A 27681-nucleotide genomic window follows, 5' to 3' on the forward strand; every position below is an offset into this window, starting at 1 on the left:
TATAAACACATGTCAAAATATGAGGTACAATATTGGTGATCAAATAAATTATAATACAATGTCGTACACTAAATCTCCCTCATGACCGTTATAATGTTCAGTTTATGTTAGCATCAGAAAGGTGGTTACTCATTTTGATCATTTTGGAGGTGTGTGCCCAATGAACTGACAGGTAAGTGAACAATATATTGATATATTTTACCCTCAGAATGATCTATAACAGATTTTAACCTATATTAATGCTGAAATGTTTATTGTATATTTTACACATCGTTAATAAAGTACAGTATCACATATGCATTTGTCATATTGTGTAATGTCTGCTTCTGCAATATCACATACAGTACTGTGCAAACGTTTTAGACAGGTATGAAAAAATCTAAATCAAATTAATATTTGGTGTGACCACCGTTTGCCTTCCAAACAGCATCAATTCTTCTGCACACAGTTTTTAAAGGAACTTGGCTGGTAGGTTGTTTCAAACATCTTCGAGAACTAACCACAGATCTTCTGTGGATGTAGGCTTCCTTAAATCCTTTTGGCTCTTCATCCCAGACACACTCTCTGATGTTGAGATCAGGGCTCTGTGGGGACCATGCCATCACTCCCAGAACTTCCTGTTCTTATTTACTCTGAAGATAGTTCTTAATGACCTTGGCTGTATGTTTGGGGTCTTGCTACAGAATACATTTGGGACAAATCATACACCTCCCTAATGGTATTACATGATGGACAAGTAGTCCATTTGGAGAAATGCAGCCCTAAACTTGCAAGGAACCTACGCCATGCTTCACTGTTGCCTGCAGACACTTATTATTGCCCATGACTCCTGTTATACTCACAAACTGTCACATAAGATCATCAGCTATGTGTTATATTACTAGATCCTATGTGTTTCCTTCAGCTTGATGTATGTATCTATGACAGAAGTTTATCTTGTTTCTCTTGTTCTTCTTTTCTCTCTATCTTCTCTGTTTCTACCAGACTGGCCTTCAGCAGATGGGTCCCTCCATATGAGCTGGGTTCTGCTCAAGGTTAAAAGGGAGTTTTCCCTTGGCACCATTGCCCTCAGGCTGCTCTGGAGGTTGCAGGCTGGTTTTTGTGAAGCGTCTTGAGACAAATTGTATTGTTATTGACACTATATAAATAAAATTGAATTGAATTGAATTATTGTACAACTCCCCAGCCCTTCCGTGAACAAAATGTCTTTTGCTACAGCCAAATATTTCAAATTTTGACTCATCAATCCAGCGCACCTGCTGCCATTTTATTTTTTAGCCCAGTTCCTATGTTTTCATTCATAGTTGAGTCTCTTGGCCTTGTTTCCATGTCAGAGGGATGGACTTTTGGCTGCAACTCTTCCATGTAGACCACTTCTGGCCAGACTTCTCCAGACAGAAGATGGGTGGACCTGGGTCCCACTGGTTTCTGCAAGTCCTGAGCTGATGGCACTGCTATACACCTTCCGATTGATTTCAAAGGGAAATAAGGTTGATGTGTTTTTCGTCTGCTCGAACAGCACATCTTGAAACACCAGTATGCTTTCAAATATTGGTCTGGGAGAGACTTAACTACCTTGTGTCTTGTTGCGTTGTCTTGTCATAGTGTGTGACTGTCTTCCACAACCTCACCTCGATAGCAGAGTTTGTCTGCTCCTCACCCGTCTCCTACACAGCTGTTTCTCTTTCAGTTAACGACTGTGTTTCAACTTACATGTGACGTTGATCAGCATTTGACGATATACACCTGACTACAATCCTGCAAAATCTCTGACTTTGTGCAAGTGCATCTATAAGGGATGGTTTGAAGGTAAAGGGTAGTAACACCAAATACTGATGTGATTTAGATTTTTCTTTTGTTCACTTTGCATTTTGTAAATTGATAAAAAGTAAGCAATCATTATTTATATTTTTGAAAGCATTCTCAGTTTTCAGCATTTTGCCTAAAACTCATGCACAGTACTGTATATAGTTTGCTCAGTAAAGTACATAACTTAACTTTTATTCTTATTTCACTTTCTCTGTTTGAGTCTTTTGTTGTGGCTGTTATTTTGTTTATCTTCCAAATATTTACAGGCTATTTCCTGTCTACAGGTATGTCATCCTTTCCTTCATCTTTCATTGTTTGTTTGTGTGATGTCTGTCTCTTATATATTCAATTTAGTTAAAAAATCACGAGACAAACACATAAACCCATACTAAATTTCAATCAAAAACAACGTGTCTACTTTGATGGGTTCACATTATTCATACTGTTTAAATACTGCCCTCTAGTGTATAAATACACACATTGCTGGTGCCATTCATGTGCAGTACCTCCATGTAAAATAGAATGATGGTAAATAACTGCAAAGGAACAATACTATGTGATTATACAGTCAGAAAATCCAACATGAAAACAAGAATACAGAAGGTTTGGAGCTTATTATCACAACACTAAATTAATATGATTTGGAGAGGACATGTGGATATTTCTGTCTATAGAGCTGGTCTGTGTATATATATATTTTTTACTTTATTTTGTTTTTCACTTAAGGGTGTTTTTTTTTCTATTCCATAAGTGTTATTTAAATGCCCACATACTTATGTGTACCTTTAAGTCGGAGTCTCTGCAAAATGTCATTATGTCCTCATAATGACAAGAAAGACTCTTGGACGTCTTGAATCTTTAGCAGTTATTGGGATTTTGTTCAATATATTTAAAAGTCAGGAGATTTTTATGTCCTGATTTTTTTATTTTTTTATTTTTGCTGCTTCATTTTCTCTACAAGGAATGTAATGATAAGACATACACTACCGAATAAACGTTTGGACGCATTTAATTCAATGAGAAAGTTCAGCCCAAACTGATGACCGGCGGTGTATTCAGGCAATTAAAAGGGATTTAGCGGATGATTAGGACATTAGTAGCATGGTGGAAAGATATGTGAACCAAGAAAATGTTGCGTTAGCTCTAGTCTACAGATTGCTTTTATATCTCCTGAAATATGAGTCTCGCTGTTTCTCGACGGAATGTTATTTGTTGGGGGAATTGTTGGGGAATCGTCGCTACCTCGACATGACCACAAGAGGGCGACAGTAAAGCGCTGCCCAAGCTCCTGCACGAAAGACCCGAACAGCTGTTGTCATGGTGACGTTCAAGAAAATTGCAATTAATTGTGTTATCCAGGTGAAATTATGAAATACCTCTATGACTCCTATGTGAGGTTTGATGTGTATAGGATTTAATTTAAATGCTGCAGCGGAAACTAGAGAGTGAGTCAGGAACCTGAGTGAATGTGACACCTGTGAAGATCAGTCAGTTCGTTCGTTAGTTAGTTAGTTAGTTAGTTAGGTTTACATACTAAAGAAACCAACGCTGGACCTGCTGGTTGGTTGATTCGTATTATCTTTACACTAATTTCCAAAAGAGCATTAAACCAGGCCCAGATGGCCTACAGACAATGAACACATGCTAGCTAACGTAACGCTAGAAATAGCTAACTTAGCTAAAAACACTTGAAATCAGTGGCTTTTAGGAAAACATTAACAGCAACATTTAACATTTTTAACAACTGCTGGTTGATTCTTACTGCAACCTTAAGAGCTCTGTGGCCTCTTCAGTATATTGTAGTATATTATATAACTACCATTGTACAGGTTTACTGCACAGTATGGCTGTGGGTCTATCTTAGTCTATCTTTAGCTCCACTTTTCTATTATTCATAACAGACTGTTTATTTTTTATTCTCTTCTGTTTACTCCAGTTACTGTAGGCACTGCATATGAGGTAAGTCATTGTTTGCGTTGTTCTCTTTTGACCACCTGCACATATGGCAGTTAAAGACACACATTTAATCGCCATTTCACTGAGTGAAGGTTCTGACTCTCAGGTACTGGAGGGTTTGCTTTGGCAAAAGCTCTGTTGCTGCAGAGATGGCTGAAACTACAGGTTGAACCACAGAGGATCCACATGTTCTTCATGCAGGTGACGTGTCTTACCTTATATATCTCTGTTATGTTGAACTGCTGACGGCTACATTTTTTGCCCATTTGAAAATCAAAGATTGCATTACTAAATATCAATAACAAACAGAATTGCCATGTAGTTGGCAATGTTATGCTAGAAATTCACATCTCCTTATACACCACAGTTTTAAGATTATTTGATTGACTTGATTATTTGGTTCCTGGAGTGCAGCAGACAGTAGAGGGCAGCAGCAGTAAAGGTAAAGATTTGCTGAGTGTCATCTTGACAGAGCTTCAAATTAGTTACTTATAGCCTCACATGTGCTGTATGATGCATATACTTTTATGCGCTAAAAATATAGTCCATGATATTTCTCTTGCTCATGAATCTGTCAGGTTTTTGTCAGAGGTGCAGCCGTGTCTGACTGTATTTTATGTATTTTTACTTCATCTGTGTTTCCCTTCATTAACTCAGTGTTTTGCTTCATATATGAACCAGACATGAATTGCCACACAGATTAGTCAGTCACAAAAAAAAAACACACATACAGCATAGAGTATTTTTTTTTCATAACTTTCATGTTGCATACTGAGCTCTAGCATAGTTTGCATGACAGATGCGAGACGTCTGAGCGAGTTATTTCATCCAGTCTTGACGAGTGACAGTGTGACACCCTTTGGTGTTGCACAGAAATCTGCCATTTTGCAAAATGCTGTGACAGCTCCATCGCTCAATTGTTGGCTTCTCCGGTCGCCTCTGTGGCATAATAGACCTGTCATCCGCATCGTCCTGCACCGCCTCTCTTCTGCTATTGTCTAGACAGCAGTTTATCAAAAATCTCCGTCTTTTTTATTTTCTTCTGCTTATTTTGCACGTGCAGATAAGGAATGTCATATGTGGCGTTTTCGGTACCACCTAGCCTGATTGGGCTGAGATGAAAGTTTGACCTCCACAGGCACTACCTTTAGTTCCCCGTGCAAACTGATTGATGTGCCCTCTCTGCACATGTTCACTGGAGAATCTCCATTTTAATATGTAATTTTCTCCACCAGTGAGTTCTTAAATTATATTTTCTTCACTGGTTTGAATTTATCTTTTAAATGGCTTTTATACACAAATGATTTTTTTTCACACTCTAGTGTCATCTCTCGTCATCTTGTAGTAAATCTTACCTGTCAAAATAACGCTTCAGTTGAAATCAGATGAAGTAGTGTTAGAATCGTTCCTGACTTTGAGGACACTGAGGAGCCCCGTGAAAGTTTACGTCATACATTGCGGTTGTTTTATAGTTTGATTCCAGCATTTGTTGATTCTTGAGAAAGACCATAATTAAATGTCACTGTATAAATAAGACAGGACTGAATAATTAAACATAAAAAGAATTTTATTTTCAGTTCTATGTCTGGTCAAAGATCCTTGTGCAAGTAATGGCCTGATTAAAGTTTAAAGGATTGCAAAACAAAGGAACGTTGTGGTTACGTAGCAACCGGTGCCTTGGCTGTAATGACATTCTGATCTGTTTCCTTTCTAGCCCCAAGTCATCCTCAGCTTCCTCCTCACCCGACGAACTGTCTGCTAAAAATGTCCAGAGACAAAGCAGGTGCCTTTACAAGACACACATCTTCTACTTTGTGCATCTTTCATTTCTTCGTTCTGTTTTGTTGCCATATATAGTAAATACATTTGTGAGCATAGTGCAGACTGATATTATAAGAAAAGTACAGACAGTTATTTGTGTCAATCGACCAAAAATCAATCAGCTACTATTGTGGATAAAAAAAAAAGACTGATTGTGTTTCTGATTTCGATGCTGTGGGAAAATATCATGGACGTTCCGTTAATTTTCTAATGTACTTGAGGATGATCCATTGATAATGGCAGTAATCATCAGTAGCTGCATTAGAAACAGCGAATAACAAGGAAAAACATCTTACATTTTAAAGATAAAGTCACGCCAGCATTCTGCAGTCAGCCATTACATTATGACCATCTACCTAGTATTGTGTAGGTACATCTTTTTCCTTCAAAACAGCTTGTACCCATTGAGACATTGACTCCACGCTGCAGGACTGCTGTGATATTGGGAACCAAGATGTTACAAATAGATTTTTAATTCCTGGGGTCAGACTTGTTAGTCCAGCACATTCCACATATACTCTGCTGGATTGATATCTTGTAAATTTGAAACCATTCCTGAACCATTTTTGCGTTGTGGCATGGCGAATTATCTGAACAAACCAGCTGTAATGCACTGTGTGTTCTGACACTTTTCTAAAGAACACTTTCAACAGATACTGACCACTCCAGACCGAGAACAACCTGCAAGAGCTGCAGAGCTTTTTGAGATGTGTTGACCCAGTCACCTAGCTATCACACTTTGTCATCACATTGTGTCCCTCCCCCAAAGCCACTCAAATCCTTCAACTTGCACAGTTTTCCTGCTTGTTACAATTCAGCTTTAAAATGTTTATTCGCTGAAAACATTTTGACTGATAGATGCCATGATGACAAGATACTAGCCTATCGTTGTGTGTCACAATAAATTGCATCACATTTTTTATTTATCTATTCAGTCTTATAGTTTGGCTGAGCATGAAATAGATTCACAACAGATCCAATCAGTAAAGCAGGAGATTGACAGCAAACAAGGTACAGGTTCACAGAGAGAAGTCACAGGCAGGTAGAGAGAGAGTACGTTCTTGAACTTAGCGCCATGGTTTATTATTCCATCAGCCAACGCTTTCTGAGATCAGTTCAGCTTCAGGGCTCCAATACATCAAACCAGTGAATGGAACAGCTGGAATATGTGTCAGCGTCTCAGAGCAGAAAATATGAGGTATAAGAAGGTTGGTTATTATATTTCTCAGACAGGGAATGGTCAACCAGCGTGCTCATATAGAGAGCAGCAGTGACAGTAATTATCACCAGATATGAACCTTTGGGCAAAGCGGTGAATAAAATCTAGGAGGAGGAAAGCAGAGGCAGCAGCACGTTGATATTTTATTCCTCATAACACAGACAACATGCAGTAGCAAAAAACATTATTGCATGAGAACGTCAAACTTGTGCACATGGTAGTTTGACTCTGGAGGATGCTGATGCTCACTCTGTAACTGGAACATCAGTGTACTAATGCTTTTTAGGTACCTGGCTGCTCCAGTTCCACACAAGTGACCTTATGATGCATTCTTGATAAATGGACCAGGCACCACATCCAGATGGTAGACTTTCTGATTTCCCTTTGTCAGTGTTGAACACAGACTACTGCCCCTTCTGGGGTGGAGAATGATTTTCTTTCAGACAGGTGAGGAATGTGCTGCCTAAACTGACTCTCGTCTTTGCAATAAGTTAAAATGCAACATGACAATTGAACCAGTAGTTCTTTAGATTGAACAGCCTCCTACATATGGATAAAATGTGAGGTAACACTGGCATGTTTTGAAGTACTGATGAACTGGAAAATGTCCAGTGTCACTGTGTTTTATCTCTATTTTTGGTCTCCACTAAGACGTCACTAATCTGTTACACTCACCAGGTAGTTGCTAAATCTGCGTGCTGTTTGGTGCTAAGCAGGTTGTGTTTGTTGGCATCATAGAATTTTATTTATTTAATTCGAAGATCAATGAGACTAATGAGAGTGGTGACAGTGAAACAAAACCACAAACTTGTCATCCATACATCCAGAAGGGATCATTCTCTCTAGGTTGTGTTACTATGGGCAACGCTGTTCAGTTTCACACAGTCACTTGTTTGTTTGTTATTAACATATTACATAGAGCAGGAGTCACGATGCCTTAGAAATAATAATTAGAAATAACTGCAGGGGCATACTGATGCAAAATTGGTACTGTTTGCTTGACAGACACACAATTGAATCTTCTACATTTGTGCAGAAATACTATTGTAAATACCACCCACATAAGAATATCTTCATCAGATGTATTCTGATGGTGTTATGGGTTTCTAAAGCAGAGACTTATACAATACATTCTCAGTGATGGTGTCAATCTGTGCGCTCAGACATGTGCTCTGTGTGTGCGTGTGTGTGTGTCTCTCCTCCTCTTTTTATCTGTAGATTTCTCCACCCCTGTGTCTCTTTCTCTGTTTTCTCCCCACCCCGCTCTCATTCCATCAGGTCCTCACAACACAGCCTCCGAACGCCTCATCTCCTCCATCAGAGCGGGAGGGTCGGAGAGAGGGAGAGGAGAAGTGACGGGAGAACAACATCAACATCACTGACAAGAGTCTCCCTCACTGCTGGAGAGAGGGGAAGAGAAGGAGAGAGAAGGGGGGAGTGAAAGAAGGGGAAGAGGAGAGGGGGAGACAGCAGAACAGTGAGAGGAAGAAGTTTTAGTTGGACTGACGACAAGCAAAGGAGAGTTTGGAGTGAGAGAGCTTGGTGGGGGATCGGGAGCTTCATTTTCCCTTTTCTTTTCTCGGCGGGTGCAGTCTGCCTCCTCTCTTCTCCCTTTCTCTTCTTCCCCTTCTCTTGCTCCACTTCTCATCCCAGACTCGCCCCCCAGCTCCCGCCGTGGGGTCTCAGCTCTCCGTCTCCCTCCCCCCCTCCCTCGCTCCCTACCTCCCCCGGGCCTTGCTGGGAGCCTCTGGGCTGCTGCGCCGCAGGAGGATGTCTCGCAGGGAGTCCCCTCCGCCGCCCTCGCCTCCTCCACAGCTGCTGGGAATGCAGAGAGGACAGGTGGACTGCGAGGATCGTCCGGAGCGCGCTGAGCCGCTGTCCGACGCCGAGCGGGAGATCGTCCAGGGCACATGGGGGCATGTCTACAAGAACTGCGAGGATGTGGGGGTGTCTGTGCTCATAAGGTGAGTTTTGTTAAGAGGAAAAAAGGATTTTATAGTCTTTGTGTGAAAATTCCAAATCAGTGTCAGAGTAAGTAAATTCAGAAATCTTCACAGATCAAGATGCAAAAGGCAAAAGTTGTGTGATAAATATCCATCTATCTAAAATCTATCTGTAAGAAAGAGAACAACTAACGCCTTTCTTTTGTTTTGGAATTATGCTCTATACATATTTGGTGCAAGCATCAGCAGAGATGTGTCGCTGTATCAGAGCTGTCACAGTCACGTAAAATAAAACATGCTGAGGACTAAATGTTAGAATACACCCACTCGCCAAAGTGGAAACAAATCTTTCTAATATAACATTCCTGCACCAGTGGCTGCCTCTCTCTTGTCCCATATCATTGCTGTGCACTAAACAGTACCTGTCAACATTGGAATATTTTGAAAAATGTAAACTACAAATATAACTTAACACCTGTTTGAACTTCATCACGTAGCCATTGAAGCCATGAGCTGAAAATGTCAAACTTTAATTTAACTGCGTGTAGAGGATTGTTTGCATGCAGACATGCAAACATGCAGAGCACACACACACACACACACACACACACACACACACAGCCTGTTTCCTTCAGAGCAGCATTACTCAAATTATGCAGCAAGTCTTAGATTTAATTATTCATGTCATGAAGAAGTTTGTTCTGAAAAGGGATGAGGGTCCCCACAATGTGTGTAGGTTTATGTCCCCACAACATGAGTAACACAACACACAAACACACACACGCGCGTTCTGCAACCATTCCATCAACCTCTCACCAATAACTGAGCTGTGACAAGCACAGACAAGGAGGGAACATCGCATTCCTCTCTCATTAAGATGCTGAAGAAGGCCGATTCTGGTCCACTTCCTCTCACACTTTGACAAGACACATGTCACCCTTGAGACAATGACTAGTTTAAATTAATCTTGAGAAAGATTTTTTTGTTAATAGAAGACAATTTTAACTTTGAGCACGGAGCTTTAATTATGTTCTACTGATTCAGCTCTGCCTCTGTCTTTGTAAGTTGTTTAAATATATCCATATAAAGTCCAGCAGTCACAGCTTCCGTAAACCTGTAATTCTCTGTGAAGGTTCATTGCAAAACTGTTGCAGACCAGCTGTCTGTAACAGGACTGGAGTATGTTTTTCCTGCTTCTTTTCATGTTAAGATAAATATATAAATCTGAAAGAAGAAAGCCTTGATTCATTTGAATGTCCTCAGTTAAACTGTCTCAGTGCAACACTAAGACAGCCCTTAAGGGCTTGTTAAAATGGACAGCCGCTCGTAGCCAAGGAGACTGATGTGAGTGAACAGCATGCGAGTGAAACAAACTGATTTTAGGTTTGGGGTGGCGAGAATACCCGAGGGAGAGAGCAGAAGGGGCAGGGAGCATCATTTACATGTGTGTGACTTGTGTTCTTATCTGGGGATGACAGCTACAAGGTTTAGCTTTTAAATGCCCTTACCCAAGCCTCTACATCCATCTTCTTGACACTTTCCTTGAAGAAAGAGGAAAAGGGAAATTTAATGACTATCAAATCAATTTCATCAAAGCCTATTACCTATGCAAAAATTTGTTTATTTGACTCTGGTGTAGATGCATATTGACAACTAAGTCATAGCCAAGAAACAGCAGAGCACACAGATAACAGACTGTAGGTTAGACAGCATGCTCAACTGAGGCAGCATCTAATAGTTAGAAATACTGAAGCAAGAACAATCCTCTTTCTTTAAGTCATAAAGAGACAATTACGTATTTAGTTTAACCTTAGTTTCTTGGCTGGAATTGTTCTTTCTGTCTGCCTTAAAATGCTAGTTCCATTTACCATTGATGCATAGTTAAAATTTTGTGACTAGTTTGTCACTGCTCGACAAGCTCTTTGTTTCTAGTCTTTATGTTTAGCTGACTGTCGGCAGCAGACAGCAGACATGGGAGTCGTAGGGATGTTCTCGTGGCAATGAAACATGAAAATGTTCCAGTTGCTTGTTTGTTTTCTTCTTGGACTTACAACCACAGCAAAGAAACATTTTCAAAATGTCAGAAAATGAATGTAACGTTGCTTCTTGTCGCTGGGAAGTCTGCCAGAATATTGACCTTTCAGTTTGATAAAAAACATTTAAATACCAGATCAATGATCAAATGTGTTGTTTCAGCACTCATTATTTTCAGTATTTCACCGCTATGTGATGCACAAAGAGTTTAATTATCAACAGTTGGCCTGCCGTTCCCAACCTGAGGCTGACGCTGGTTCAGATTTCCTGCTCGGTTGAGTTCTTATCACTGCGAGCGGGGCACAGCATACCACATAAGAACGCACATTTACATTTCCGCGTGGATCCATCTGCCTGTACGCACAGAAAGAATGGATGGTGACAAAAGCCTCAGCCGATCTCAACAATGCGTACAAATGCAATTGCACCAAAGAGTGAGAGCCCTCCAGGCGCGGGCAGAGCAGTGCACATGGCAGCGTTGTGAACACAATAGAAGCCTCCGTACTTGGACTCAAATGGTAATGTTGCATGTATGCCACTGATGGGAGGCATCGGGCACATTGTCATTCCAAGTGGAAGATATTTAAGTGTCAGAATTTATAGACAAACTCACTTGATTAATATTGATTGGGTCTGTCTCATGCTGTGTTTAGAAGAAGATGCTGAAGCTAGATAAATATTTGTAAATGATTCCTCTAATGGAATAGCTGAGTGGTTTCCAAGGATGGCTGGTCTAAATGGGCTAACAGGGCTAAGCACTCCCAAGCTAACACAAAAAAAAGATGAGAAAATACTTTTTAAATAGCTTACAACAGATTGTTTTAAGTGGGACAGCAACACCACCAAAAAGACAAAATTAGCACAGAATATCTTTAAATGATAATGGGCTGATTTTGTGATGGACAGGTGTCATGCCACGCCCCCGTCATTCGCTGATCATTTGGGCAAAATCCAGTCAGCACTCAGGCCACTGGTCATTGGTTAAAAGTGTTGCTGGAGTCAGAGTGGGAGGAGGGAGAAGAAGTTCAGCCACTTCCTTACCTGTAGGAAAGGTTGGAAGTTAAGATACTGGAATCACATCGGAAAACGATGTTCAAATAACTCAACAGGAACAAACGACAAAATCGTAAATGTTGTGTTTCTTGGTTTGATTCAGCAATGTGACATATATGGTTGGGTGGTGCAGTGCTCAGTGACTCTGGCTACCATATGGGAGGTCGTGGATCAAACCTCGGTTAGTGCAAAAACACATCCGTTGAACTGAAAATTGAGTTTTTGTGCAGTGTTGATTGTCGTAGATTCAGTGAGTGAAGATGATTTTCTGCTAAATCTACATAAATTGAGTTTTTTTTTTTTTTTTTTGTTAATATTTCTCAGTAGTTGGGTTTTTTTTTGGGGTGTTTGATTTGGATCACAGCTTATTTTGAAGGGTTGATGGTGGGTTCTGAAGCCAGACCAGATGAGAAGAACCACTGACGTAGAGCACTGAAAAGTATAGTATACCTGTAATTGAGGGAACTGTGTGTATTGTAGATGAGGTTTCTTGTGCTGCTGTGTTTAATTGGCATCACCCATTTGTTAGCCCACCCACCAAATTTCACCACCAGCCGCCACTGGTGGCTTCTGGTTTGGGCACCCTACTAACCAACTGAAATCCCCCACTTTCCATCTGGATCTCGCTCTGTCTGGAATTCATCATGTCCAGCAACAATGTGCTGGGCTTTAGTGGGCTAATGACATAGTCATGTGTCCTCTTAACAATATTTAATTTTCTTATAACACATGGTTTCCATTGGACAATAGTATTTGTGACGAAGCATACTGTATGTCTGGCTGTAGGACTATCCGAAATTAAATAATTACCACGATAATTCAATAAAGACAAGAATTTGTTACTGAAAAAGTCAGAAAATAAACCACAAACGGAACCAAGAATGTCTGTAGATTGTGGTGGTTACTGATAAACAACAAATTAATTAGTAATTGTATTTGGTTTGTTTGAATTCCTTTGATAGTGCTAAACTAAATTTAGGACTCTGTTTTTTTCCCCAGTAATTAAGTTGCCGGTGTGGAGTCATAGAGTTTACCGTGTATAAAAGACGTCCTTGAAGTTCTGGCAGTTCATCTCAAGGTTTCTACAGCACAGAATTAAAGAAACCCTTCCAGTGTAATCAAAGAGCAATTAACAAGCACCACTAAGGGTACTGCTTATCTTTTATGACTTAATTTAAATGCAGAGGCAGGTGCACTAATTTGCTCAAAGCCCTCCAAAGTACTGAACACTAGAGCCTCACCCACTCAGGGACAAAGTATTTCTCACTGTGACTTTGTACACATGCAGTTTAAAGGTCTGAAATATATCCATTCCACAGTGTGGACCGTAATGTTTTTCTCTGCTTGTATAATCAACTGCAAATATTTCAGGCGATACACTCATATTATCTTAGATGCGAATATATCAGTCTCTCTTTTAGAGTCTGCCTCTAAAGAAATGTGGTTAGATCGTGATAATGGAACTCAAAGCTACGAAAGTAAAGTTGAGAAAAATCTCTATGCATTCATGCCCCTTCCACAGGCATTAAAGCATTAGCATATAAGCAGTTCATTCATATTTTTCATATAGGATTTACTAGACTGTGCGCTATACTACAGCCGCGCATAAGTATACAGTAAGTGCAACAGTAAGTTATTCATCTTGTCAGTGAAGTTGTAGTCAGTCAGTAGCTGATGTGTTGACACAACTTCATAAACTGCTGAGAACTGTTCTCTCTCCAAGCTTGACACATTTTGCTGTTTACTAAGTAAATGAAGCTAGGTGAGATTTTTGTACCTTGTATGTGAAAGTAAACTGTGTATGTTTAAGACATAATTAGTGTTAGGACCATGACGCGTAAATAAAACAACACACAGAAGGCTTTGTCATTTTACATCTTCATCAAACATTCAACTTATCAGCTACTGCAGACCAACTGATCAGCATGAGTCAAGAGAGGCCAGCTCTGCATGACAGTTTGTAGCTTTTCCTTTTACAGTATGTGAGAGCTGGTTCTTGGCTGTAGTTTTCATGGTTCAAGTTCAGTTTTCCGGCCCAGATAACATGACGTGACATCACTGCCAGCCTTTGTCCTGGTAGTTCTTGTCAGTTTGCTGTGTCTGTATCTTTAGGCAAAAAACCTAAGCAAAAACAGAACCCCTTGTTAAGAAAAGGATTGCATTTATGGTAAAGAATAATGTTTTTAGATCTGTTGCATGAGGTGTATTCATCTACCCAAACCCTGACCACTGTGGTTAACTTGAGAGGGAGCTGAATCCTCACAAGGTCAAAAGATCAAGATTCCTCTGGTGCTTCAGACTACCAAATGGTTGCTTTAGATGTAAATGAAGTGCTGCAGAATCATTCAATGTGAACAAATTATCCTCTTATATAAGGGTGCAGTCAACTGGAAAAAGCATCAGAATAGGAAATCATAATTATGATGTTTTGTACCAGTCCTCTGGTCAGGTGAAATGACTAGGTACCAAACGTCAAATGAGTCAGTTGTAGCTGTTCAGACTGTCCTGTTTGAACCCCTTAAGTAAGACTAAAAGCTTAAAGTAGTTTAAGCTATTTGATGTGCAACGAAATTAGTGTGCAGCACATATTGACTCAAAAGCATGTGCTGTTATAGAAGTCAGAAAAGGTACAAAATTACCAGTGTGCTCCAGAACACATTGCACATTATTAGAAAGTAAGGAACTATTGCTGTACTGTAGGCATCTCAAGATGGTTTACAGTTACGAGGCTTTGTACACTTCTATAACTCAATTAAAATATGCTAATGAATTTTTAAAATCCACTGTACAACCATGCTCTGGCTGTAGGGGATGAAACATGCATTCAAATAAAACAAAAAGACAATGTCTTTTTTTCCCTTCAGAAAAAACATCAAGAGGAGAGCCGCATTTTAACTTTCATGTTTGTCTAAGCTGAACAAGAGCTACCAGACAGCCCGAATTATTCCTGCCGCCAAGGAGGAGAGTGTGTACGCATCGTGACAGCTGGTAGATCCAACTTAGAAGTGCTATAGGCAAGCTGAGCCTTTGTAAGCCTAGCATGACATAGGATCTGGGGGATGTGGATGTAGTGGAGCGGTGCTGCCAATGGCCAAACTCCAACAGGGAAATAACTGTACTAGCATTTCTAGTTAGCTGGAGCACTGACAAGATTTAAAGTGGGTCAGAGCGGAAAAGTGTGTTGTGCCTGTGTGCACATTTAAATCCATCTGTTAGAGCCAGTGTTTGTGTGTAAATTTCTAAAGATTTGTGTTAACATCTAGACTCTGCATTGTCAGTGAAAACCAGCGATGCTTAATCCGTCAGATCTCTCACATCCCCCTTGTTTAGGCTCGCACAAACTTTGTTGTCGCTCTGGCATTCACTCTTTCCTCTCTCTCACTGAGCTGCTGTGAGACACAGACAGCTGTAATGAAAACTGTCAAACCCTGAATCAAAACAAATCTTCGCAACTAGAATCACACAAGATAATTTACACTTTATTTATCTGTGTGCTTAAAGCTACAGGGGTGGTTCAAGAGTGTAATTTATTGTATCCTAAATAAGTGTCCTTGAATGTCACATCGCAGGTCTTAAATGCTCAGCACTGAGTTTAGAAAGGCTTTGGAATAAAGCATTGCAAGGATCTTTTTTTTCTGTCAGTGACAGGCTACCTTTACTACCATTTTGACATACACAAGCGATCTCTCGACTGGTTGGTCCAGACTGAAATGTCTCTATAACTATTGTATAGATGCCGGTGAAACTTTAAACAGCGATCCTGTGTGTTATTACGCATTAATATTTTGGTGTCAGGCCAAATATGTTTAAATTGTTCCCACCAAGCGTGGCACTGTGAATATCTTAGCCTGCTGACATTAATATTTAGCACATATTTGTCACCTTTCCCTCAACCTTACCAAGTCATCTTAGTACAGTGTCTTACGTGATATTATGTGAACGTGTATAAATAGCACAAACGTTTTGGACATTTTGCATCCTGACAAGATGCAAAATGTGACACATTTTAAGCTCTTTGCGTGTCAGCTTACAGTGTTAAATGACCAACAAAATGATTCAGCTTAGGTCTAAAGAGAGGGGCTGGTGATGCCAGACTATGTAGCTGAATCATAAAATGGTTTTACATTAGTTTTGAAACAGAAAAATTACGCTGTTCTTTCCGTAAGAGCACCTGATCAGAAAACACTTTGCACCTTGCACTAAAGGATTTAACACCGTTTTACATGTCAGTCAAAATGGTCGTCTTAGGACCAACATCTGTCTGAATTGCTATTAATGATCAAGTTAAATCAAGTCTCACATGTCTATTCAAGTTTTATCAAAAATCATTTGTTCTGACGTGACTGGATACCCCTAGATTTAGCCATGCAAACTGGCTTTTTCAGACTGTGTCTTTGTCTTTAAATGCAAATGAGACAGATGCTGGCCACACCCCTTTCCCGAAGAAAAACATGGCTGCCTTCACACGTTGCTAATGAGCTTTTGGTTAAAACATTGAAAGTCATGAACACAAAATCCTTGTTGTTCCAGTGGTAACTTTGTGAGAATACGGCTGCTAGGCAAGCTCTGGTGTTAAGAAGCAACCAAGACAAATGTTTCCCGTGAAACAACACTTTTGGGATTTCCCAGACATATAAATTATCAGAAAAAGTCTTTACCCATTACTCATAACTAAATTACATAGTAAGCTACCATACTCCTCCCTTTCAAGAGATGTTTGCAAACACCTGATACCTTGTGAACATTCTCCTTACAAACACATTCCCAGTTATATGTGTCTGAATACCACTAGAGGGGGGACATTAATATGGACTCCTCTGGGGGATGCCCCAGTGAGGGAGTATGGGGTAGATGTACATGTTTACATGGGGTGCTTATGCCTTTATGATGTACATTTTAATGCACCATGAAGAAAGGAAAGATTATTTTCATGTTTTGTGGACCTCAAGACTGAGGAGATGGATTTATTATAAACTGAATCATTTGATTCACAGTATATGCTGTCTGCTGCCCTCAACAGTGGCCATTAACCAAAGCTTCATTTTTTAGCATTCATACAAGAAGACATATAATTATTGTCGACCAGTCACTGAATTTCAGTGTTCTCCGTACATGAGTAGGGCACCTTGGAGATGAAAACCTATGATACAGCATTATAATCTGCCCAGTGTCACACATTCAGTTGGTGTCTCTCAGTTCGATCCTCTTGCATCCACAGCACTAGATATGCCTGAAAATTAAACACTTTCAGCACACCTGCATCCAATTACACTCAATTACACAAAGAATCCCATCAGTCTTAACTACAGGGTCTCATTAGTGTATCTGTTCTGTGAAGGTTTCTACTGGGGACTTCCTGCCACACTGGTGAACTGCACTTCAGTCAAAACCTACTTAGTAAAGAAGAAATATATAGACTGATTTGAATTACTGAGCACACAGAGCATTTACAACATTTAGGATATCTTTTCTAGGTAGCCTAGATGACATTTCGGTACTATGTGCTATGAAATGTAGAGTGTGTGGCTTTCAACCATTTGTCGTTTGGAAAAATTGAGTTAGGTAAAAGTTGTGATTGTGTGTGTTCTGATTCTGATATTCTCATTGAGGGTTTTGTAGGTTTCTAATGGGATTTGTGATAGTTATATGTAAGACACAGTCCATCACAGCAAAGTAAAGACGTCTTTCTTATTTTTGTGATTTTAATGTTTTTGCTCCTTCTGCTGTAGGATTTTAAACCTTTTCTTTTTTACATCCTTTATGGGGTTTCTTCCAAAATGCAATTATAACACAAATTATATGTAGAAAGCACATTGCCTTTAAATTCCTTCTCTCAATTCTCTCAGTCTGTCTTTATTTCAGACCAGTAAAGATAAATGATGTAATTCCTCTACAGTTTTTTTTAAGGTCCTGATTTATTTAGTCCTAATTTTCAAAGTAATGTGAACCTGGTGGCAGCGCAAAAAAAAATCAGTTGTCATGATTCATTCTCTGTTCAGTATATTGTCACTAGATGCATGTCAAGACAAGTGCTCCAGAGCTGGAAAACAGGAAACAATGTAGTAAATACATGTTTATAGCCCAAGCTAATTTCCAACACTAGTCCCATGACATGATGATTATCATCAAATGCTGATTTACAATCATTGTACATTAAAAGCAATGGTAGCAACAAACAAAGAAATAAATAGTGCAAAACTACTTTAAAACATTTTCAACACCAGCTAATTTAGACTTGTTGATATCATGATATCATGTTGATAACCTGATTGTTGTGGAGAGGGACCACAACCTAAAAAACTATTTTTGTCGAATGTTTTTAATTGTATTTGTCTCCTTAGGTTCTTTGTCAACTTCCCATCGGCAAAACAGTACTTCAGCCAGTTCCAGGACATGGAGGATCCTGAGGAGATGGAGCGAAGCAGCCAACTTCGGCACCATGCCCGCAGGGTGATGAACGCCATCAACACTGTGGTGGAGAACCTCCATGACCCAGAGAAGGTGTCGTCTGTGCTCGCCCTGGTGGGAAAGGCCCATGCTGTCAAGCACAAAGTGGAGCCCATGTACTTTAAGGTAACTTTGAGGACAAGCCACCCAAGGTCCTTTACTTCCGTCCCTTTTTCTTTTGTATTTTGAACTATTGCCACGGGGTTGTTATAATGCAAGGAGTCACGTTGTTTTCTAGTTCTGGACACTTGATCAGTATGCCCATGAAACAAGCAGACTGTGTCCTGAAAGATAAACGACAAGTGCTCTCTGTGCTGGATAAGTAGCATTATAATAGAAGTCTTTTCCTGCCTCAGTAGCCCCTTGAATTCTCAGTACACCCTAAAAGAAATGTTCTCATTACTAATCTAATATTGGGGGGATAATACACTTAAACTTATCTATATTCCCTCAGGCCACAAAATCATTAAATCGTTTAGCTTTTTTTTGTTTATTATGTATAATGAGTTTTATGGGTTACCGAAACCCAAGAGTGTTGATGACATGTGGGGGCAGAAAAAGCTGGAAGCAAGACGAGTATCATCGGAAATGTTTAGGACTCAGTGTTTAATACAGACCATGTGGTTACATAACTCTCAGTGTTAAATGTACTTCCCTCTTCATCTCACTGAAGAGGGAAGTACATTGATTCCCTCTTCAAGTCTTTTGAATGTTGACTGCAGTTATAAATGCAGCTGTGGAAAGAACACATTGCTGTGCCGCAATTTAACGGGTTTCCAACTGCCATTAAAACACATTTTCAGATTGAAATGATCACTTTTAGAATAACAAATTAGTCCTATTTTCTATTCTGTGAGTTTGTGACTCCATATGGACAGGTTGTTATGTCTTCTAGTGCTGTTCATAGCTCACAATGAAATGTGAAATTGTCTTTCCCTGAATGTTTAATAATTTGAAGACGTTTATCAAAGAAACCTAAAACTGTTTTGCTCATTTTGTGACTGAGCAACAAAAAAAACATGTGATTGAACTTTGAGGACAGTCAGTAAGTCACACCTAGACAAGCCAACTAGCTCACAGCAGCTTTCTAAAAACACACATTTTTACATTAAAAAAAGTTTGTGTGCTTTATTACTATTGGGGTATCACATTGCTCAGCCTCCTTGGGAAAGTTTATTGCCAGTAGAGTGGGAGTCTGTGCGATGGTCAAACCTTAGATTTAGGAAGAGCAATGGGAATTCTGTCCTGGATGTGGAACAGTGGACTAACTCCATTGCAGAGTCGCTTAGGGGAGTTTCATGGGAGTTTCACAATTCAGTCTACATGTGTTTTGTGTACTTGAAGAAAAGCTTTCAACAGTGTTCTTCAAGGAATTCGGTAGGAGGTGTTGAAGGAGTATGGGTTGCAACAAGCCATCTGGTCCTTGTATAACCAAAGAGAGCTGTATCTGTATCCTCAGTCCTATGTCTGCCCCTTGTCCCTGGTCCTGGACAGGACTGGAGCTCAAGGCGCAACTGGAGTGAGAAGGTTGTACGACATGGGGACCTTAGAATCACATGCCTGCTTTTTCCTGATGATGAGCTTTTGTTGGCTTCATCAGAGCTTAACCTTCAGCTCGCACTGGCATGGTTCGCAATCAAGCATGAAGCTATAGAGAATCAGCTCCACTAAGTTCGATGCCATGTTGTCAGAAAACAGTGGATTGTTGGATGAGTTCCTGCCCCAAGTGAAGGAGCTTAAGTTTCTTGGGATGCTGTTCACGAGTGATGGTAGAATGGTCAGAGATGGACAGACAGTTTGGTGCAGCATCTGCAGTGATTTGGGCACTGTACCTGAATGCTGTGGTGAAAAGGGAGCTGAGCTATAAGGCAAAGCTTTGATTGTCAGTCGATCCACATTCCAACCCGCAGCTAAAAAATTGCATCGCGGATACAAGTATCCGAAAGGAAGTTCCCCGAAGGGTGACTGGGCTCGGCGATAGAGATAAGGTGAAGAGCTCAGACATCCAAAGGGAGTTTGGAGTAATGTTGCTTCTCTAGGGGGGCTCAAGGGGCCAGTTAAGGAGGTTTAGGCATCTGGTGAGGATGCCTCTTGGGCACCTCCCTTTGGAGTTTTAGCTGGCACAGGCAGATGGGCAGTAAAAACGTTTGGGGTAGACCCAGTATTATCACAAAGGATTATATATCCTGTCCTCTGATAAACAGCCAAAACTGGATGGATGGATGTACACCTGAATATCACGACAGTGTTCACCTGTAATTAAAAGACGCTGTCTAGATTAACTTGAGTGGTGTCCTCTCTTTCACAATTATTGCTTCTCTAATGACCCATTAATGCAAGAAACTCTATAGAAACATGTCCATGGGGGTAAAACTTTTTCGGGGGAGCAAACACTGTGTTGTAAGTGGATCCAGTTGCCTTTAGTTATGTTTTAGATGCAATGATTTAGATTGCTGGCAAGTTTACAGACAAAGACACGGCCTTTGTTGAATAATATTTTAGGAACACACTTAGTGTTCCTACACTTAGAGTAACCAAACCCCCGCATCTGTTTGGATTACTGATAAAGGACACTCTCTTGAATACCACTCAAATACACTCTTTGGAGACAGAACATCAAGGGCTTTCTCAGCTGACAGTGTGTCTCAGCTTTCAGGTTTAGTTTTTTATAACATGCCGTATGCAGATTTGACCCCATAATAACAATGAAACTCAGTTTACCACAAAATAACAATGTATGGTTGCTGTGGCTTTAACACATCTAAACCAAACATTCTCCCTTTACGTCTTCTTGCTCCCCAGCTCGGTTGTACTTTCTCTCTGTGTCATTTTCTTTCCCTCTGCATTGTCTGTCCACCCACAGCTTTCATATTTTACCGTTATCATTTTCAATTCTCACCTGTCTCGCCCACTTTTCTGTAAGAGTCAAATGACTTCTTCTTTTTTTCCATCACCCCGCTCCCACTTCACCTGCTGAATATGATTTCTCTCCTCTCATCATTATCTCGACAGCCGTATATTCCATCTCTCTGGCTCTCTGGCTTTCCACATTAATGAAGTTTCTTTCTCACTCTCATTCTAACCCAGATCCTGGCTGGAGTGATGCTGGAGGTGTTCTCCGAAGATTTCCCAGAGTTCTTCACAACAGAGGTGCAGGTGGTGTGGACCAAACTGATGGGGGCGGTGTACTGGCACGTGACGGGGGCCTACACTGAGGCGGGCTGGCTCCAGGTCTCCAGCTCAGCGGTGTGAAGAAGAAGTGGGTTGTCAACTGAGTTTCCAGTGGACTTATTGAAGCGTTTGTGTAAAATGTGGACGGAGAATTGAGAGGAGTCCCACGAGGACGGTTTCACAGACCTGAATCACATTAACATGGTAATCCGTGCAAATTTGTTGTTTATTTTGTTTTCATTACACTGCAGTTCTTGGAGATGAGTTGGACACCATACCATGTAGCCAGTCACTGCGCTCTTCCGCTGTCAGTTTTTGGTGTTTATGTTTCACTGCTAATGCTAACTTTCAACTTTTTCTTTTGTTCTTTCAAAACAATCTGCCAGAAACAGAAGCACCACTTCCTGTGTAGCATTAGTATTATTAGTAGCATGTTCCTTAGCTGCCAAGTGTTTAGACAAGCAACCCCAAAAGCTTCAATGAACTGATTTAACTCTCTTTGATACAGACGTGATTGAGCTCTGTCCTGGGGCTCTGTCAAGCTTTCCAATTTAGTAGAGCACACACGCCATTTGAATTGCTCGCTATTTAATGTTATCAATGCAAATTAATAATTAACATTCCTAAAACATAAATAGGACCTTAAGGCTGCATACTAGCAACATGCTAAAGGCTAAAGCTAAATGTGCTTGAAAATAAATGTTTTTTTTTTTTTTTTTTGTCACGTGTCAGATTAGATATTTTACAAAACAAGCAAAAAAGTAGTATGATAGTGGTTTGTTCCTTAGTCTTGACAGTGATGCTGATTAGGCCAATTTCGTAAACATGCTAGGTAATCAGTCAGTTAAAAGACACCTTCCTCCAAACTGCTGTGCAGACTTATGCACTCAAAAGATAAACTGTAACTTCCTTTATTTTTTGTATCTCTTACTTACCTTCAACAATAACAAGATTGATCTAGGATCTAACAGCAAATGACTTTTGACACCCAAGACAGGCTATAAGTCATCATTTAATGGTTTCTGTCTTAACGTTGACTGAAAGTCTGAGCCTTCCACTCTGGATTTGTTCCTACATACAGGACATAACCTCCTTAATCATTAAAGAAACAAAAACTAATAAATTAATATTAAGCAGTTACAAGAATTAAAATAATAAAGACTTTTAAATTATTAATTAATGAACTTGATCATTGAACTTAATTAAACTTGACCTCCCTGATGCTTAAAGTCACAAAAGTAAGTAATGAAACTGCTTCTTGCAATTTAAATGAATAAAAGCTTGACAGGCCCGCTGCTACAGATGCTGAGCTAATGTTATGTTGGGCTATCTATTCTGAGTCAGATTTCATAGTAGTCAGTGATGTACAAAAAGACATCTATTTGTAAAAATGTTGTGGATTATTACTTTTCGGGGTTCATTTCTGCTGAAACCTGTGGCGAGAGAAGAGGCATCTTCTCACATATGAAAACACCTCATGATACTTTGAAAGATGGAATAAATGTCTAGACAAGGAATGATTTTTAAGCTAAGAGCAGGGGGGCAGTTAGTTGCTGATGCCCCAGCTACGGGACCATGGAGCTGCTGACTGTTAATAGATCCTCTTTGTGTCCTAATACAGTATATCCTCATGTTTAGGGGACCTGCACCCCTTTCTCTCTCTCTATTTAATGTCTTGTTGAACTTTACTGAGGTGTTGTTTGTATAAGTGTACAGTGGGCAAATGTGCGTACTCTTCTGCCTTCGTTTACAACTCATTGACACGGTGATCTGTTGTCGTGTTGAAGAGGGCTCTTTTTCTTTGCTGAAAGTCTTAATTAGCACCAATGCTTTTTTTTTGCCTGACATATCACTACACAATCCACTACACACTAACATTGTGAAAGTGAGATGGAAAATATCAGCAGGTGGACACAATCAGGATCACAATCTCACATGGCGATGCTATAAGACGTCTCCTATGTTAATATTTACACCACTGTCGGGTAGTTTACATCTTCAAACCCCCATCACAGTGACGTGTTGCTTTAAAGTCTCCATTAAAGGCTTTAGGAACCCACACAGGACATCTACAAAATACAAGTGGTGGTTTCCCCACTAAATTCTGCAGACCTCAGTTCATTAAGGTACATATTCTTTACCTTACTTAACCCTGCGTCCTAGCCAGATTCTTACTTTAGTCAATTCCCAAACATAGCCAGCAGATCTGTTTAAAATGGACACTTGATCCAATCTTCAGTTTGCATCTGCTCCAGTGACGTCTTGTATCTCCCATCTGACCCCCATTGGCATAAGCATCTGGTCTTAATGAGGAAGTAATGAGTCTCCTCTCCTTCTCATTTGGTCATTCATCTACTGTAACTTCCCATTGCCTCTGCTGGGACTGCCTCCTTGACAACAAAAACAATTACTCCCGGACAGATGGCCATATACTACCACACAGTGTTGGCCACTTACAACGATGTTTCCATCTTTTTCATTCCCTTGTAAATTAGTTTAGGACTGTTATATTCACTAATGAATACCAGAAATAAAACATTTATTTACTGCTCTACGTGACACATTTTGGAATGTCCCAGACCAGTGTCCAGTTTTTTCTTATTGTGACTTCCTTGGGAAGCTGTAAACGAAATCACAGCCCCTTGACGTGTGATTGATTGGTGATTTATCAACAGAGAATCAAGAATTAATACTACTTCATAATACTTTCAACTCAAACACACAAAATGCTTTTGTGCTTTAGTGACAGTGAAGGGGTCAATGGATGGCTCCGGTTGGCTTCACAAATTGAATCCAATTCAAAGACCATTTCCAAGGCAGTGTAAAATTGAATGTGTCACAGACAAAAAAAAAAGTGAAACTGATCACTTTAGCAGTGGCTGCCTGTGCAGTTACAGGGCTATTAGTTATCTGAGTTTAACAAGTCATTATGTAAAACTGGTCCATATCTTTCCCCTTGTCACCTCTCAGTGATTCTGTTTCTTTGTGAACCTCTGCCTCAGGGCCATGACACACCAAGTCAACAGTCAGCTGGTGTCAGGCCATTGGTAAACTTCTGTGACACTTGTTTTTGTTTTGTGTCCTGCGCATAGACACTAGACACTAAGGCCATGTCTCCCAATTTTTAGCAGACTGAGCATGTTGAATTAGTCACAGAGCCCTTGAGCAACTGAGATCACAGGAGAAAAGTGGAAGTGGCGACAGTCAAGTTCAAAGAGCCCACAGGGCCTTCTCATATTATATCTTTTTCTCAACTTGTCATTCAAATATGAAAAATATAGGGGATAATCATTGTGATCATTGCCCTCTTCTTTGTTTAATAGATTCACCCTTTTCAATTACAAATACAAACTACTGCCACCTGCTGGTAAGAAGGGTTATTCCCTCTCATTCCAGGCTAGAACATATAGCACGTCATACATGTTTATAACCCTCATGGTGTGTTTAAGTGTACGTTTTTGCTCTGATACAGGAAACATGAGGTGGGGTGGTGTCATAGTCTCCCATTATTGTCGCCACTTCGTAGATGTTACCTCTAGACCGCACAGTTAAATAATGAATGGTTGTGTTTCCATCATGTTTGTTGTTGTGCACATTGTTTGTGCAATGACTCTTGATGTGCTCTGCACCCAGTATTTACATAGCAGTAGCAAAATGAATAGTCAAGCGTACTTTCATGCTAGTTTTGGAAAAAGGAGAATTAAATATTAAAGATTTAGTTAAACAGCTGAGGCACTGATTGTAGCACAACTTATGGCACATTACATTTAAAATATATGTGTATCATTATTAAATACATAAAACAAATTATCTATTATCTCAAGTTAGTATCTTGTGTGTTGTTTTCACAAAATAACAAGGTAGTAATTTTGCTATGACAAAATTATATCACTTTGTGATCTGGAAAGGATGAGATCAAAACAATAACCACAATCACACTGGACTTCAGTATTTGTGAAAAACTGCCAAAGTTTTAAAAGCTTTTCCTTTGAACTTTGAACAGTTTGGCTGGAGAGATGTAAGTTCACGTCACGCTTAGATTCATCAGACAAGTGGACAAAAATACACAGAGGAGTCAAACTAATGCTCAATAGTTCTGGAAGTTGTAAAGCTCTTGCCAGTCACAAATGATCTGTTTCAAAATTCTATTCTTTGCCCAACTTCTGACACGAGCGTTTCTCTGAGGTAGCCTCTGAAGGGTCAGGAATATTTTTACAAAGCAAACACCCGTCTGACATAATGTTTATTAAAACCTGAGTGCTTTGAAACCTATCTGCAAACACTCACCGCGCTCCCGCTAAGCCGCTGGTTTCATGACTGTCGCCCTCTGTACACTGCACGCTTCTCTCCGCGCCATGAACTCGCACACATCCACAGTTATGTGCAGACACATCCCAATTATGCTCCCTCCATTTCTCACTCACATATGGTTGGGCATGTCCTCGCATGCCGCGCGTACTACAGCAGCTCTTCTGGGCTCCATCTTCAATCATTTTAAGCCAGAAACAACACTTTCTTTGCTTGTTATTTCACACAGTCATTCTCTTCCTGCAAATAAGGGCATTGCAGCATACGTAGACCTGTGTTTTTTGTCGTGAAATGTTCTTGTCTATCGGTTGAAAAGTTCGGACTTTATATTTTTCTAAATATACCTATGAGAAGAGTTCTATGTATTTGAACACTGTATATGCATATGTCATTGATTACTGCGCTGTTGGTGGGAGCGAGTGCAGTGGCTTTGTAGTGTTTTGAGCATGTTTGCACAGACTTGTACCTTCGCAGACCTGGTGAAAATGAATCATGACCATCAATAAACTGTACTTGTACAATTGTGTGTCTTTGGTTTCTAATGGAAACACTTGCTGTGTTGCAGTAATTAATTGTGCAGATGCAGACTTCAAGCTTCTTCTATCGTTTTTTTCTTTTCTTTATCACATAAAACAAACAAAATGGGCCTTATCTCAGTGTAGAAATGCTACCAGTGAAATGATCAATTTGCAGCACACATGTATAACAGAGATTTCAGGAATGTACTGTTCCCTTCTGCAGCTAGTCCACCAGAGAACATTACACCAAGGTTACATCACCTGGGAAAATGCATTTATACATCTGACATTTTTATCTGGAAAAGCAACAGTGAGTCGCTAAGCTACTAAAACAACAGTACCGCCAGTTTAGGCAGCCAATTCCTCCAAATTAAATTATGTGGCAGAGCCACGGTTAAAAGATAGAATCACACAGAACATACTTGTAAGTGTATAAACAGTTGAGGTGGGTTTTGCCTGGTGTGTAAACGTTCCTCCTTTTCATACATACTGGCCGCCAAGAGATGTGTTCCTAAGAGGCTTTCTTAAGCGTGGTCAAATGAAATAAAGCAGCCTGGGTGAGACTCATCTCGTTCACTTGTGTTCCACTGTGGCACAAAAGACCAGAAGAAATCCACTTTGTCTAATTACCTGCACTTAATCTTCCTCCACGACTGTTGTAATGTTCAGTTTATGCTAAAACAGAGTCAGGAAGGTGGTAATTGAACCCTGTGATCATTATGGAGGACGTATGCTATGGTGCTGTTAAATTAGATTGAAACAAACACTAGAGTGTTTCTGTTTATCCTGAAATAAGGTTGTTAAAATAAACAAAATGTGTCAATACCACTCAGTAAATCTCAACAGTATTACAAACCATAGCCTCCAAAATGAAAACAAGGTTGATTTAACATCTCTGTGTTATTTTAAACAAACACTGAATACCATAGCCTTCATGAAGCTAAGATTTAGTTCAGGACTCTTTATACTACACTGCATTATTTTTCACCTCATGTATTGGCAAGTCTTACCAGGACTGTGGATGAACAGCTATATACACCAAGTGACATTCTTCTAATAAATAAACCAATAATAACTGCACCTGTTCAATATGAGACTACATGTTGTCAATAAGTGAGAATGATTGCAGGGTCCTCTCATGTCCTGAAAGAACAAATAATTGGTTGATTGCTTTGCTTTGATCCAATCCTGAGATGATGTCTGGAGCAAAGAGTTCTACTCGCTGATGAACGAGCTGCACAGTTATCATCTCTGGATGTGTTTAAGGAAGTAAGTGATCCAGTCAAATAAACCGTCCACGATACAGCAGATCCTCAATAGAAGCAGTAGGTCTGAAAACTATGAGTTTCAGGTTAAGTGAGTAAATGTAACTGACACAATGAGAAATTCACCCTTCCTGACT

General features: G+C 40.0%; 1 protein-coding gene across 3 annotated transcripts; it reads left to right on the forward strand.

Annotated features, from left to right (window-relative positions):
* The first annotated feature begins 1773 nt into the window (after window positions 1-1773).
* On the forward strand, window positions 1774-26282 carry cygb2 (cytoglobin 2). 3 transcript variants are annotated; one of them, XM_047579320.1, is made up of 8 exons: window positions 1774-1809; window positions 2076-2093; window positions 3755-3768; window positions 3858-3966; window positions 5480-5548; window positions 8024-8769; window positions 18177-18408; window positions 21370-26282. In XM_047579320.1, the coding sequence occupies exons 6-8, from the start codon at window positions 8576-8578 to the stop codon at window positions 21532-21534; spliced, it is 591 nt and encodes a 196-aa protein (XP_047435276.1). In that variant the 5' UTR covers window positions 1774-1809; window positions 2076-2093; window positions 3755-3768; window positions 3858-3966; window positions 5480-5548; window positions 8024-8575; the 3' UTR covers window positions 21535-26282. The 3 variants fall into 3 exon arrangements, with proteins under 3 accessions (XP_047435276.1, XP_047435277.1, XP_047435275.1); XM_047579321.1 differs by lacking the exons at window positions 1774-1809; window positions 2076-2093 and adding an exon at window positions 3090-3168 and having other exon boundaries at window positions 3746-3768; window positions 3872-3966; XM_047579319.1 differs by lacking the exons at window positions 1774-1809; window positions 2076-2093 and adding an exon at window positions 3092-3254 and having other exon boundaries at window positions 3746-3768.
* The last annotated feature ends 1399 nt before the right edge of the window (window positions 26283-27681 follow it).

Source organism: Mugil cephalus, chromosome 2 (assembly GCF_022458985.1).
Source record: "Mugil cephalus isolate CIBA_MC_2020 chromosome 2, CIBA_Mcephalus_1.1, whole genome shotgun sequence".
NCBI lineage: Eukaryota > Metazoa > Chordata > Actinopteri > Mugiliformes > Mugilidae > Mugil > Mugil cephalus.